The sequence below is a fragment of the Labeo rohita genome, chromosome 6 (assembly GCF_022985175.1).
Source record: "Labeo rohita strain BAU-BD-2019 chromosome 6, IGBB_LRoh.1.0, whole genome shotgun sequence".
NCBI lineage: Eukaryota > Metazoa > Chordata > Actinopteri > Cypriniformes > Cyprinidae > Labeo > Labeo rohita.
In genome coordinates, this window is record NC_066874.1 from 33,153,275 (window position 1) to 33,166,683 (window position 13,409).

The window sequence follows — 13,409 nt, forward strand, 5'->3', positions numbered from 1 at the left end:
CATCTAATATTTATTTTTAATTTATTTCAGCTTTAATTCAATACTAAAAAATGATATTTAATGTTTTTAGCTAATGCTTAGTTCCACTGAAATTAAAATGCCTATGTTTTGAATTATTATTTGAATTTTCAATTATAAGTTTTAAAATTGTCATTATTAATATGTTTCAAATAAAGCTGTGTACATCATTGTTTTCTTGTGAATGTTTGCTTATGAACTTTGCCACACTTCCACTTTTTAACATCCTACTTATATCATTACTTAATTTGAACTATTGTGAACTGCACAGTTTGAATTTGGCTCATTTCCCATTTGTACATCATGCCATTTGCACTATATTGGTCATGTGCACTTTACTGCCCTTTGTACTTTATTGGTCATTTGGACTATATCATTTGTGACCCTGGACCACAAAACCAGTCTTAAGTCGCTGGGGTTTGCCAAAAATACATTGTATTGCCAAAAATACATTGTATGGGTCAAAATGATAGATTTTTGTTTTATGCCAAATATCATTAGGATATTAAGTAAAGATCATGTTCCATGAAAATATTTTGTAAAATTTCTACTGTAAATAAATTTAAACTTTATTTTTTCATTAGTAATATGCAATGTTAAGAACTTTATTTGGACAACTTTAAAGGAGATTTTCTCAATATTTAGATTTTTTTGCACCCTTAGATTCCTGGTTTTCAAATAGTTGTATCTCGACCAAATATTGTCCTATCATAGCAAACCATACATCGATGGAAAGCTTATTTAGCTTTCAGATGATGTATAAATCTCAGTTTGGAAAAACTGACCCTTATGACTGGTTTTGTGGTCAAGGGTCACATTTATTTTGATTTAAATGTTATATTTCTGTTTTCACTTCTGGTTAGATACTGACAGTGCTGTACAAAAACATTTCTAATCTATATAAATATAAATCTATACAGTTTTAAAATGAATGTCAAGTTATTTATTTAATTCAAATTCTTTAAAATTAAATGGTAAATTATGAATTTATTAAAATGGTTTATTTTATTGTTTATTATTTATGCATTTATTTAATTAATTATTTAAAAATATTTTAAAATTAAATTTAATGATTTTTGTTTTTATTTGTTTCAAATCACCTAAAATGTAATTTATTTTTAATTATTTAAAATTAAACAAAAATATAATTAATTAATTATATTATTTATTTATTTTTAATTATTCAAAATGAAATGCATTTACTTATTTAGGTAAGAACAAGTTTGTATGTCAGTGTTACTGTAGTATTATTTATTTATTATGGAATTTATTAATAATTTGAATCCAATTTTATTTTACATTTTCAAGTTTTAGAAATGTATGTGCTTTTGTCATTTTTATTAGTTTTAGTTAATATATATACATATATATATATATATATATATATATAAAATAATTAGTTTCAGCTTTAATAATTTTAGTACTTAAACATAAAGAAAGCATTTCTAATTTCCATTAAAGTTAAGTTTTTCATCACTGGGAGAAAAAATTAAATAAATAAATAAACATTTTCACGCAGAAATACATTTCACAAACAATTGCAAAGAAATGGCAAGTAACACTGAATGTGAAATTTGAAAAACATGAAAAACAACAACAACAGTATTTTCTTGCAAAATATGCTCCAATACTCTTTGTTTTATTTACAAGTTTATGAAAAATATTTTTTACCGTGTATACATTTTTTTTTTTTTTCATTTAATTTCAGTTAAGAAAAAAATGTCTTAATAGTTTTAGTAAACAATAACACCGCTGCTGTATGTTCTTAAATCACGAAGCCGTTCATCCGGACTGGTGGTCTGCACAATTCAGCTTTGCGCAGACTTCTGAGGTGATTCTGGTTTTTGGTGGGAGGAAAACCAGATCAAAAGTTCCCTGACAGCACTGAGCCTAAACTTGTGCTACTCACAGACCATGTGACGCATTTCCTTGCCCACTCTTTTCAAACAAGTTTTGAGTCTTAAAAAAGAAAGTTTAATGTGCTCACCCCATAATTGGTGGGCAAAAGCTTAAAATAACATTTTTTTCTGAACTTGATTCTCCGATGTGAGCTCCACCTTGGTCCTCTGTGGTTTTAAGTCAAAGCCATTTCTTGCATCATGTGATTCTATGAAACCTTGTGACATGGGCTTCTAAGAAGTCATGAACTAATTTAAGGTTTAGTCTCCAGAAATTAAAGGGTAAAGTGCTGGATTCTGTTTAATGCAACCTCAGGCCACCACTCCACCACTGGAAATAATGTGAACTTTTGGAAATGCTGCAAGTATGCTGTTTGTACACAATTAAAATGCCACAATTCGTTGTTGAGTGTTGATCTTCTGGAAAATGTTTTCATTGCACATTATCATGATTATGAATTCCAGCCATCATTGTTGTCACAAGGTCGTATATGGCATGAGGCGAAAAGGAACACCCTTTCCCAACCTGCCCTTATAAATTCTGACTGCCTATGAAGTGGGAACACAGTGAACCCAGACTAAAAGAGGAAGGATACAGCAGTGAGGATTCAAACTGGTGCATTTCAGACTGCAAGACTATCTGCTTCCTCTAAGAGTTCATATCTGAGAAACGCTGAAGTTACCCAGTCTGCATTTCCACACTGCTGTAAGTATTCAATTATTGAGAAAGGCAAAGGGATTTGGGGAGGGAAATATGGGAATAAGTTTGCACAAAATTGTGTACAAAGTTGATGTTTTCATTTTGTGGCACCACTCAAAAGGGAACGAGAGCCTCCAGGAAAAATGGAGGTAGGTTTATGTTTCTATCAGGCTATATGGAAATTTTCATTTTTCATTTGGCAGCCGGACATCACCTGTACTCTGGATTTATAAGCTTTTTTTTATATATGATTTATGTAGTGTCCTTCATCAAGTGGCTCCTGACTAGGAAATCTGCATGTGAACTAAGTAACATATCAATTGTGTTCATATTTGTGTTTAAACAACGCTACATAAGGAGGATTTTACTGTTTAAATTATGGCTCAACACTACTAGTTAGTTTTACATAACTGCGGCACATTTTATATCATGTGGCTTTGCCCTTTGACCCAAATTTACATAAAAATATTCTGAGTTTGCTATTGAATTAATAATTATATAGTACTATATTATTATTAATTTATTCTAAATTGTTTAAAATTTAATTAATTATTTATAATTAAATAATGCATTATTTAAAATGTAATTAAAATATTGTTTATTTATCAAATGTATTAACAACTATTTAAAATGTAATGTGTATTTATTAAATATATTTAAAAAATGTATTACAATTTATTATTTAAAAATGCATTATTTATGTATTAAAATTTTAAATAAAATTATTTTGAAATTATTTACAAGTGTAATATAATAATTTAAAAGTAAAAGTATACTTTTATATATAATTTAATTTATAAGTATAATTTAAAAGTACATTAGTTGCTGTGCAGCTTTGTGAGCAAAACTGTTTTGTAATTATTGTACATAAATATTACATTAAATATTTTAGTAATTATATAGTATTATTACTATTATTATTATATTTTAAATGATTTAAAATAGAATAAAAAACAATTGCTTATTAAATAAATGTATTTATTTATTTAAAATAAATTAATAAATTAAATAAAATGATCATTTATTCTTTTAAAATATGTATGTTTTTACTTCTTTAAACATAATAAAATAATAATTTAATATTTTTATAATAATATTAATAATATTAATATTTAATAATAAACTATGTTTTACCTATTACAATTATATATTTTAAAATATTTAAAATGAAATAAAAAATATTATTTATTTATTATTATTATCATTTGTAAAAAAAACAAACTGTATTACTAATTTAAAATAACATTGACACATTTTGTGCGCTGTCCCAGTGGGAACAAAACATAGTTTGAATACAAAGTTGGTGTCATTTTGCTTGTATAACATTGTTTTAGTTATTATGTTTGGGGTTTTCTTGGGGTATTGACCTGGAGAAGCAAACTTGTGTTTGTGAACTGTAGTAACCCCATTTCCTTCTCAAAACAAACATCATCTTATGTCCGAAAACACTTGTGAGGAGCATTCACAATGCAAGCGATTTCCACATGCACTGAATCTCATGCCATTTCTATTTCTTGTTCCCCCAAAAACTTGATTCATTCCAGAAAACACTTAAGTTTCACAAAGAACATGTTCGTCTTTGCTTAAACGCAAAGACATGTGGCTTTCATTCAGCATCATTTTGTGTCAAAGGTCGCCTATCGGTATTGCACACGGACAATGCGTTTGCTGACAGACATTGTCTCAGTGAAGTAATTACCTCTTCATGCTTAAAAAAAGTTCCCAAGCCCACAGGGTTTTTATACAAAATAAATGAGGCATTTGTAAAATCTTTCCGCCTGCCTGAGACCGTCTTCTTTGAAGCGGGGGTAAATCAGCCGGACCCCGGGGTCAATGACCTTATAAAGCCCATTTGCGGGACGGTTTGTTTTGATCCTGTTTGTTCCTGTTGGTTATATCTGGGTGACTAAAGACAGCTGCCTCCAGCATCACACACACACATGCGACCTCCAAGAGAGCGACCGCATTCAAGCTGTTGGCCACTGCATCTCTATTATACTGAGTAGTAATACATGAAATGTTCATATGTTATTGTAGTTACTATTATTTAATTTGTTTGACTAGTTATTTTATGAAATAGCAAATATAAAATATAATTATTATACATCATTATTGCATCATTATTAATAATTATACAATACTTTAATAATATTATTTATTTTAAATCATTTAAATTATTCAAATTCAAATTATTTTAAATTAAATGTTAAATTATGAATTAACTTATAACAATTATATAATTATTACATTTATTACATTAAATGTATTTTTATTTTAATTATTTATTTATTTGTAATTTTTGAAATGATTCAGTTATTTGCTTATTTTTTTGTTTTTATGTTTTAAATCATTTAAAATTATTTACTTATTTTTATTATTTAAACTTTAAAGTATAATAAAATGTATTAATTAAAATTATATTATTTATTTAATTATTACATTTTTATTTGAATTGAAATTGTTTTAATTATTACATGTATTTGTAATTATTTTAAATGATTTAAAATTAAATGTAGAATTATAATATTTATAAAATATTTATATAATTTATATAATTTTTTTTTATAAATATGTTATATTTTTAATTATATTAAAATTAAATGTATTTCTTTGTTTATTTATTTTAAAATTATCATTTAAATGTGCATATATATATAAATGGTTGCAGTGCTGCCTGTATCCTAATGCAAATTACTGTAAATTACATACTAGGTTTAGTGATGTAAACAAACCCCAAAATGTAACTCATCCCAAACCATTTGAACAGTACATGAGTGAAAAACACCAGAACAGCATTGCAACTCAAAACACTTTGCCAAAAAACTCTCAACAGCACAGCGACACCATAGAAACCACATAATAACGTTCTCTTTGGGGATGCTGTAAATATACAGTCTCTCTCTCTCTCTCTCTCTCTCTCTCTCTCTCTCTCTCTCTCTCTCTCTATCACTCTATCTCTGCTGCCTATTCAGACGAGGAACACAGTCTCTCCTCCTCTGCACTATAAACACACACACGCAGACACAGACTCTTCACACACACACACACACTGCTACAGAGACGAGAGACGACAGACTTGGACTTCTTCTTTCTCTGGATATTTTCTTACAAACGCTTGAAAGGCAAGGCCATTCTCTTATTTGCTTGCGGTTTGCATATATTCAGCTGCCAGTGCCTATTTTGCTGCTGCTGCACTAGAGAAGCTCTTTGGTGCAGGAGAGAAAAGCTGCACCATTAGTAAACAGACAGTAACTCTGATGTGATCTTTTAAACTAATGCACAAGAAAGGGTTTTGGTGCACTAGTTTTTGGACTTGAATTGAGTTATTATTATTTTTGAAATATATTAAATGTAATAAATAAATCCATCTTTATATAAATGTATTATTTATACTTTTTAAATGAATTTATACTACCTAATTTAAGTTTAATAACCTAACTTATATTTCTTCTTATTTACTGATTACTTATTTATTTATGGAATGAAAATGACATGAAAATTGAGAATATAAATTAACCTTTTCATTTATTTATTTATTTTAGGGCTGTCAGTGGATTCAAATTTTTCAATCTAATTAATTACATGATGTTTCAATTAATTCATCTAATTAATCGCAAATTAAGAGACATTGCTCCCAAAAGATAATTATTATGTAAAGCATCAAACAGACATTACAAAAAGTACCTTCAGCAAGAAATTATTTGTTTAATAACATTTATTTTATCTAATTCAAAATAGAATTTATCACACATAAACATTTAGGCTGCAACAGCCTAACGTACACTATGGAAAAGAAGATAATTTGAGAAATGTGTCAGTATTTTTTTGGGATTGTATTCCATACAATGTAAGTCATTGTTAGCCAAAACAGCTTTGTGTTCAAAATACCTTCTTTCATGTTCCACAAAAGAAAAATTATGACAGATTTTTTTTTTTTTTTTTTTTTTTTTTTTTTTTTGGGGTGAACTATCCCTTTAATGTTTTTATTTTTATTCCTCTTAGCCTATTATCTATCATTATTATTTTTTAAAATAAAATTTTACTCTAAATAAGAAACTAAATCTGGATCAAATTTGTCAACAGTCAACTGTATGAAATATAAAATGATGTACAGTTCTGGGGGCGGGGCCAGTGCGTTAACTATTTTAATATTTTAATTGCGTTATATTTCATAACTAATTAATTATGTAAACGTGCTAAACTGACAGCCCTAATATATTATTATTATTATTATTATTATTATTATTATTTAATGATCCTGGAAAAAACTTTCACTCAGAAATTAATAGTAAATTTCACAAATAATAATAATAAAAAAAAAACATATATAAATAATAAATTAAAAAAACAGAATTTTCAAGTAGAAAAACTGAAATAGCATTTTATTGTTAAACATATATATATATATATTTACGTAATCTTGTGTGTGTGTGTGCACCTGGTATTTATCACGTTATGGGGACCAAATGTCCCCACAAGGATAGTAATACCAGTAAATTTTGACCTTGTGGGGACATTTGTGAGGTCCCCATGAGGAAACAGGCTTATAAATCATGCAGAATGAGTTTTTTTTGAGAAAGTAAAAGTGTGCACAGTCTCCTGTGAGGGCTAGGTTTAGGTGTAGGGTGATAGAAAATAGGGTTTGTACAGTATAAAAACCATTACGCCTATGGAATGTCCCCATAAAACATGTAAACACAACATGTGTGTGTGTCTGTGTGTGTGTGTACAACTTAAAAAAATAATTCTACAGTGTGGTTCACCCTCTTCCTTGTGTAGTTTTTCAGGTCTACTGAGGAGTAATGGGGCTGCTGAAAGTCTCTATCATCTTTCTTCTTTCATTAATCACGATGACTTTAGCAGAGCCGCCTGGATGCAAGATCCGCATCACCGACAGAGGACTGGAGATGTGTAAGATTAGAAAATAAGAAAATATTAAATACTTTGGTAGTCTATAAAAATTAAAGTGGCTTTTCTCTGACATCTTTACAGTGAAGACAGAGACAAAGAGGTTCGTGGAAGAAGAGTTGAGTAACATCACCATGCCAGAGATGCGTGGTGAAGAGGGCCGTTTCCAGTACACCATCAAAGAGTATGTTTACTTTACTTACTGGGTTTCCACTGTCATATAGTCATGTTCCAAACAGCGCCGTCATGTGGTCAAACACACACAGGGCTGAAAAGCGTCAGAGTTGTGCAACATTCAGAATAGAAATAAGAATGCCTTTTAAATTCCAATTCAGTTCCTGATTTTGAACTGAGGAATCATAGAGAATGTAGAACTGCAGTTCGAATTAGAATGAAAGAAAGTAGAATTTACACTATCTGAAATTCAAAGAAATTCAGATAACTGCCATCAGATAGATAGCAAGTACATAGATAGCAAGTTTCAATAATATCTGTGTTTGTAATGTTTGTTCAGTGTGAAGATCACGGAGCTGAATCTGGCGTCTGACCTGCGTTTCCAGCCTGATGTGGGGCTGCTGTTCGAGGTGCAGAACTCCTCCATCACCCTCAACTTCCAGAGACGCATCCTTTACTGGCTCTTGTGAGTCTGAACACTTCTGCAGAAATCAAAGACATTTATGATCTGAGGTCACAAGCAACTAAATGAAATGAATTAATACTTTCATTCAGCAAATCTGCATTAAATTGATCAAAAGTGACAGTAAAGACATTTAGAATGTTACAAAAGATTCTGTTTCAAATAAACGCGGTTCTTTTGAACTTTCTATTCATCAGAGAATCCTGAAAATAAATATGTATCACGTTTGCCACAAAAATATAAAGAAGCATAACTGTTTTCTACATTGCTAATAATCAGAAATTTTTGTGGCACTGGACCACAAAACCAGTCTTAAGTAGCACGGGTATATTTGTAGCAGTAGCCAACAATACATTGTATGGGTCAAAATGATCGATTTTTCTTTTATGCCAAAAATTATTAGGATATTAAATAAAGATCATGTTCCATGAAGACATTTTGTAAATGTCCTACTGTAAATATATAAAAAAATTCTCAATATTTAGTTTTTTGCACCCTCAGATTACAGATTTTCAAATAGTTGTGTCTCAGCCAAATATTGTCCTATCCTAACAAACCATACATCAATGGAAAGCTTACTTGTTTAGCTTTAGATGATGTCAGTTTAAAAAAAATGACCCTTATGACTGGGTTTGTGGTGCAGGATCACATATCAGAATGATTTCTAAAGGATCATGTGTCATTGAAGACTGGAGTAATGATGCTGAAAATTCAGCTTTGCATCACAGGAATAAATTACATTTTACAATAGATTCACAAAGAAAACAGCTATTTGAAATTGTAATAATATTTCACAATATTACTGTTTTTACTGAATTTTTCATTATATAAATGCAGTCTTTCTCTCCATTAGTTATGATGAGGGAGCCATCAACGCCTCAGCCGAAGGTGTCAACATCTTTACAGTCCTCCATCTCAGCAAAGACAGTGAGGGACGTCTCAAGATCTCCAACGTCACCTGCGATGCATCCATCTCCAAGATGAGGGCCAGATTTGGCGGGACCTTTGGGTACTTGACTCTGTATTGAATTTTGAGCATTGCAAGTGACACGTGACTGTGTCCTTGTGAATTAAATACATAGTTTGCTCAGCAGTTTGCATGTCTGTCTGTTATAAGGCATATTCACGTGTCTTAAAATATTACAGGAGGGTTTATGATTTTATCGGAACGTTCCTGACTACAGGAATGCGCTTCGTCTTGAATAAACAGGTTTGTTTGCTTTTTAAAGATATTTTAACTTTAATGACATTATAGCACATTTTAATGAAAATTAATGTTTGCTTATTTATCTCTGTTAGATTTGTCCTGCCTTGAATCATGCTGCACTGGTTTTGGTTAACCAGCTACTGGAAACAATCCCTGGTTAGAGAACAATTCTGATCACTGTAAAACTGTTGATATATTGATCTGGCAGACTCGTGTGTTTACATGAATGTGTTTTTCAGTTCGTACGGAGGTGGACAGTTATGTAGGCATTGATTACTCACTGCTCAGTGACCCCGTGGTGACAGAAACTAGCCTCGATATGGATTTTAGGGTGAGTGATAGATGACTAGTTACTGAACTTGATATGCAAGTTTTTGGGGTCAATAATTCATTACAATTTTTTACAAAATATGAAGCAGCACAAGTGTTTTTAACACTGATAATCAGAAATGTTTCTTGAGGAGCAAATCAGCAGATTAGAATGATTTCTGAAGGATCATGTGACACTGAAGACTGGGGTAATGATGCTGAAAATGCAGCTTTGATCACAGGAATAAATTACATTTTACAATATAGTACAACAAAAAACAGTTATCTTGAATTGTAATAATATTTAATAATTTTTGATGTATTTATGATCAAATAAGTGCAGCCATGGTGAGCAGAAGAAATTTCTTTTAAAAATTGAAAGTGACAGTAAAGACATTTATAACCTCACAAAAGACTTCTATTTCAAATAATTGCTCTTTTTAAAAAATTTCTATTCATCAAAAAATTCTCAAAATAAAATGTATTAGTTTCCACAAACATATGAAGCAGCACAACTGTTTAAACATTAAAAATATATATTTATTGAGCAGTAAATTAGTATATTAGAATGATTTCTGAAGGATCATGTGACACTGAAGACTGGAGTAATGATGCTGAAAATTCAGCTTTGATCACAGGAATAAATTACATTTTACAATATAGCACAACAGAAAACAGTTATTTTGAATTGTAATAATATTTAACATTTTTTTAATGTATTTTTGATCAAATAAGTGCAGCCATGGTGGGCAGAAGAAACTTCTTTCAAAACCTGAAAGTGACAGTAAAGACATTTATAACCTTACAAAAAACTTCTATTTCAAATAATTGCTGTTCTTTTAAACTTTTTATTCATCACAAAATTCTCAAAATAAACTGTATTAGTTTTCAACAAACATATGAAGCAGCAAAACTGTCTAAACATTAAAAATAATAATACATATTTATTGAGCAGCAAATCAGCATATTAGGATGATTTCTGAAGGATCATGTGACACTGAAGACTGGAGTAGCGATGCTGAAAATTCAGCTTTGATCACATGAATAAATTAAATTGTACAATATATTCTGATAGAAAACAGTTGTTTTACATTAAAATAATATTTCACAATATTAATGTGTTTACTATTTATATGCAGCCTTGGTAAGAATAAGAGACTTTCAAAAACATAAAAAAAGTCTTACACTGACCTCAAAAAACATGGTATTTTCTTGCCCCTTGAAGTCCATTTTCTAATATATATTTAGAAATTTTAAGGTTTAAATTCAGTTTTTTTTCTCTCACCTTTGTCTACACAGGGCATGTTTTACGATCTTAAGAATGAGAACGAGACCCTCGTGAACTACGCTGTGAATCCTGTAGTGAGAGAGTATGATCGAATGATCTATCTCGCTCTCTCCGAGTACTTCTTTGACAGCGGCCTCTACTCTTACTTCAAAGGCGGGCTGTTCCAAATGACGATCGCAAACGAGCGAGTGAGACGCCATCGAATACATTTCAAGGCCGTGATAAAAAAAAAAAAAAAGACAAAATTAACTATCATTCAACTCATTTTTTAGATGCCGAAGGACTTGGAGATGCTCCTCAGAACTACCTACTTGGGTACAATCATGATGCTGGTGAGCAAAACTAGAATGCATATATACAACCACATAACAACGCCCTGGGAAGCATTTATTCTCTGTGTTTGTCTGTCCTGTCAGAACCCGACTCTAATGGAGCATCCACTCTCGCTGGAGTTAGAGGTCACATCTCCTCCTCGCTCCACTATCAAGACCTCGGGTGCCAGTGTATCCGTCAACTGTAACGTCAAAGTGTTGATTCTTCCTCCAGGAAAACCAGCAGTCCAGCTCAGCAGCATGACCATGGTGAGAACTATAATATACACAATCAAATAGCTAATTTTATAATGAACGGATACTGTAAATGTGCCTAATCTCACCTTGTTTTTAGGAAGGGAAATTCAACGCAAAAGTATCAATGAAAGGCAAGCGCCTGGCCATCCATTTAGATCTGAGAAGGTGAATATGATGCACGAACGCTGAACTGTATATGACATTTAACTCATTTTAACACTGATTTTAAACTAAGAATCTGTTTTCAGGTTCAAAATTTTCTCCAATCAATCTGCTCTGGAGTCTTTAGCTGTAAGTTTGCGTTTTCACATACGAATATATTTGATGCAAAACTAATCAAGAGCAGAATTGAATGACTTATTCATAGCAAAATGAATATTTTTCCTTTAGCTAATTCCACTTCAAGGTCCATTGAAGACAATGCTGCAGATATCAGTGGTGCCTCTCATTAACAGTAAGTTAGTGGTTATATTTAATTTTTTTTAGTATTTTAAAAGAAGACTTTTTTGCTTGCCAAGGCTGCATTTATTTAAAAATTCAGTAAAAACTGTAATATTGTGAAATATTATTACAATTTAAAATAACCATTTTCTATTAGAATATATATTAAAGTGTAATTTATTCCTGTGATGCAAAGTTGAATTTTCAGCATCATTACTCCAGTCTTCAGTGTCACATAATCCTTCAGAAATTATTCCAATATAAGAAATATATATATATATTTTTTTTAAATCGGTGTTGAAAACAGTTCTGCTAGATATTTGTGGTGGAAACCCTGATAATTCTTTTCAGGATTAATTGTTTTAAAAACTCTCATTTGAGAGCATTTATTTTAAATAAAACCTTTATACATTATTAATATTTTTAATGTCACATTTTATCAATTTAATGCATTGGTTATTTGAATAAACATTTAAAAACTATACAAAACAAAAAAAAAACTTTTACTGACCTCAAATGTATTTCATTTTGGTAAAACATCAGAAAAATCAGAAATGTGGTGCATCTTAATGTGTTTTGTGTTTGATGTAAGATTACACAAAGCGAGGTGTGCAGATCCCTCTGCCGGACGGGATAGACTTCATCGAAGAGGTGGTTGAGTATCACAATGTAAGTGGCTGTTGAAACTTTTAACATCTTAAGTGTAAGATACAGACACTTTCGTATGTTCAGCTGTGATTCTCTATCTTTGATTTCACAGGGCTACATCATCGTGGGGGCAAACCTACACTTTAAAACAGGCCTGAGAGAAATAATCGAGAAGAAGCTGGCCGGTGAAACAGACAACTCAATTTAAAACGGGGGGGAAAAAAAACAGTGCAAACATTACTGCATGTTCAAAGTCATGCACAGATACTAAAATATGGAGCAATAAATGGAGGTTTTAAAAGAGAAGAACTAACCTTCCAGCAGAAGCATGATGTTTGTTAACTGTACAAAATGTTTAATCCTCAAGACCTGCTATCGTTACAGTCAACATGAACTCTGAATTCACCCCGTTTACTCTCTGAATACACTTTTTGAATTTCTGAATTTGCACTTTAACATACAATGATGATTTTTTTCCTTATATCCCTAAAATAGTTAATGCAATAATCTATTTAAGAATGCAAATGATCAAACTTGTTAGCAAAGGATGCTTTCACTATTGCTTAGGAATTTCACCTTTAGCACAAATTGCAGTTACCTCTATTTACACTTTGTGAAAACAGTATTTATCACTCTTTGCTCTCAGTGTAAATACAGTCTAACTTTTTACATTTGGTGTAAATAGCGGTTGCATAAAGATTACACCAATATAAGCAAATAAGTATATATATTTACATAAAGCAGCATTACTTTATAAAGCATTTAGATACGTAGAGATGCTCTTGA

The 13,409-nt window shown here is 30.7% G+C and overlaps 1 protein-coding gene across 3 annotated transcripts; it reads left to right on the forward strand.

Annotated features, from left to right (window-relative positions):
* Positions 1 to 2,464: 2,464 nt before the first annotated feature.
* On the forward strand, positions 2,465 to 13,344 carry pltp (phospholipid transfer protein). Of its 3 annotated transcripts, none has more exons than XM_051112394.1 (16): positions 2,465 to 2,622; positions 7,396 to 7,527; positions 7,609 to 7,708; positions 8,039 to 8,164; positions 9,015 to 9,170; positions 9,308 to 9,371; positions 9,461 to 9,524; positions 9,608 to 9,699; positions 10,977 to 11,153; positions 11,238 to 11,297; positions 11,382 to 11,546; positions 11,632 to 11,699; positions 11,783 to 11,825; positions 11,925 to 11,988; positions 12,568 to 12,644; positions 12,736 to 13,344. In XM_051112394.1, exons 2-16 carry the CDS (start codon positions 7,419 to 7,421, stop codon positions 12,829 to 12,831), a joined length of 1,461 nt encoding a protein of 486 aa, XP_050968351.1. In that variant the 5' UTR covers positions 2,465 to 2,622; positions 7,396 to 7,418; the 3' UTR covers positions 12,832 to 13,344. The 3 variants fall into 3 exon arrangements, with proteins under 3 accessions (XP_050968351.1, XP_050968352.1, XP_050968350.1); XM_051112395.1 differs by lacking the exon at positions 2,465 to 2,622 and adding an exon at positions 2,629 to 2,765; XM_051112393.1 differs by lacking the exon at positions 2,465 to 2,622 and adding an exon at positions 5,589 to 5,738.
* Positions 13,345 to 13,409: the final 65 nt, after the last annotated feature.

Coding starts and splice junctions, on each gene's coding strand:
- pltp (XM_051112394.1), top strand. CDS start 7,419: ATGGGGCTGCTGAAAGTCTCTATCATCTTTCTTCTTTCATTAATCACG. Junction 11,298..11,381: donor TGGGTACAATCATGATGCTG/GTGAGCAAAACT, acceptor CTGTCCTGTCAG/AACCCGACTCTAATGGAGCA. Junction 11,700..11,782: donor ATCCATTTAGATCTGAGAAG/GTGAATATGATG, acceptor ATCTGTTTTCAG/GTTCAAAATTTTCTCCAATC.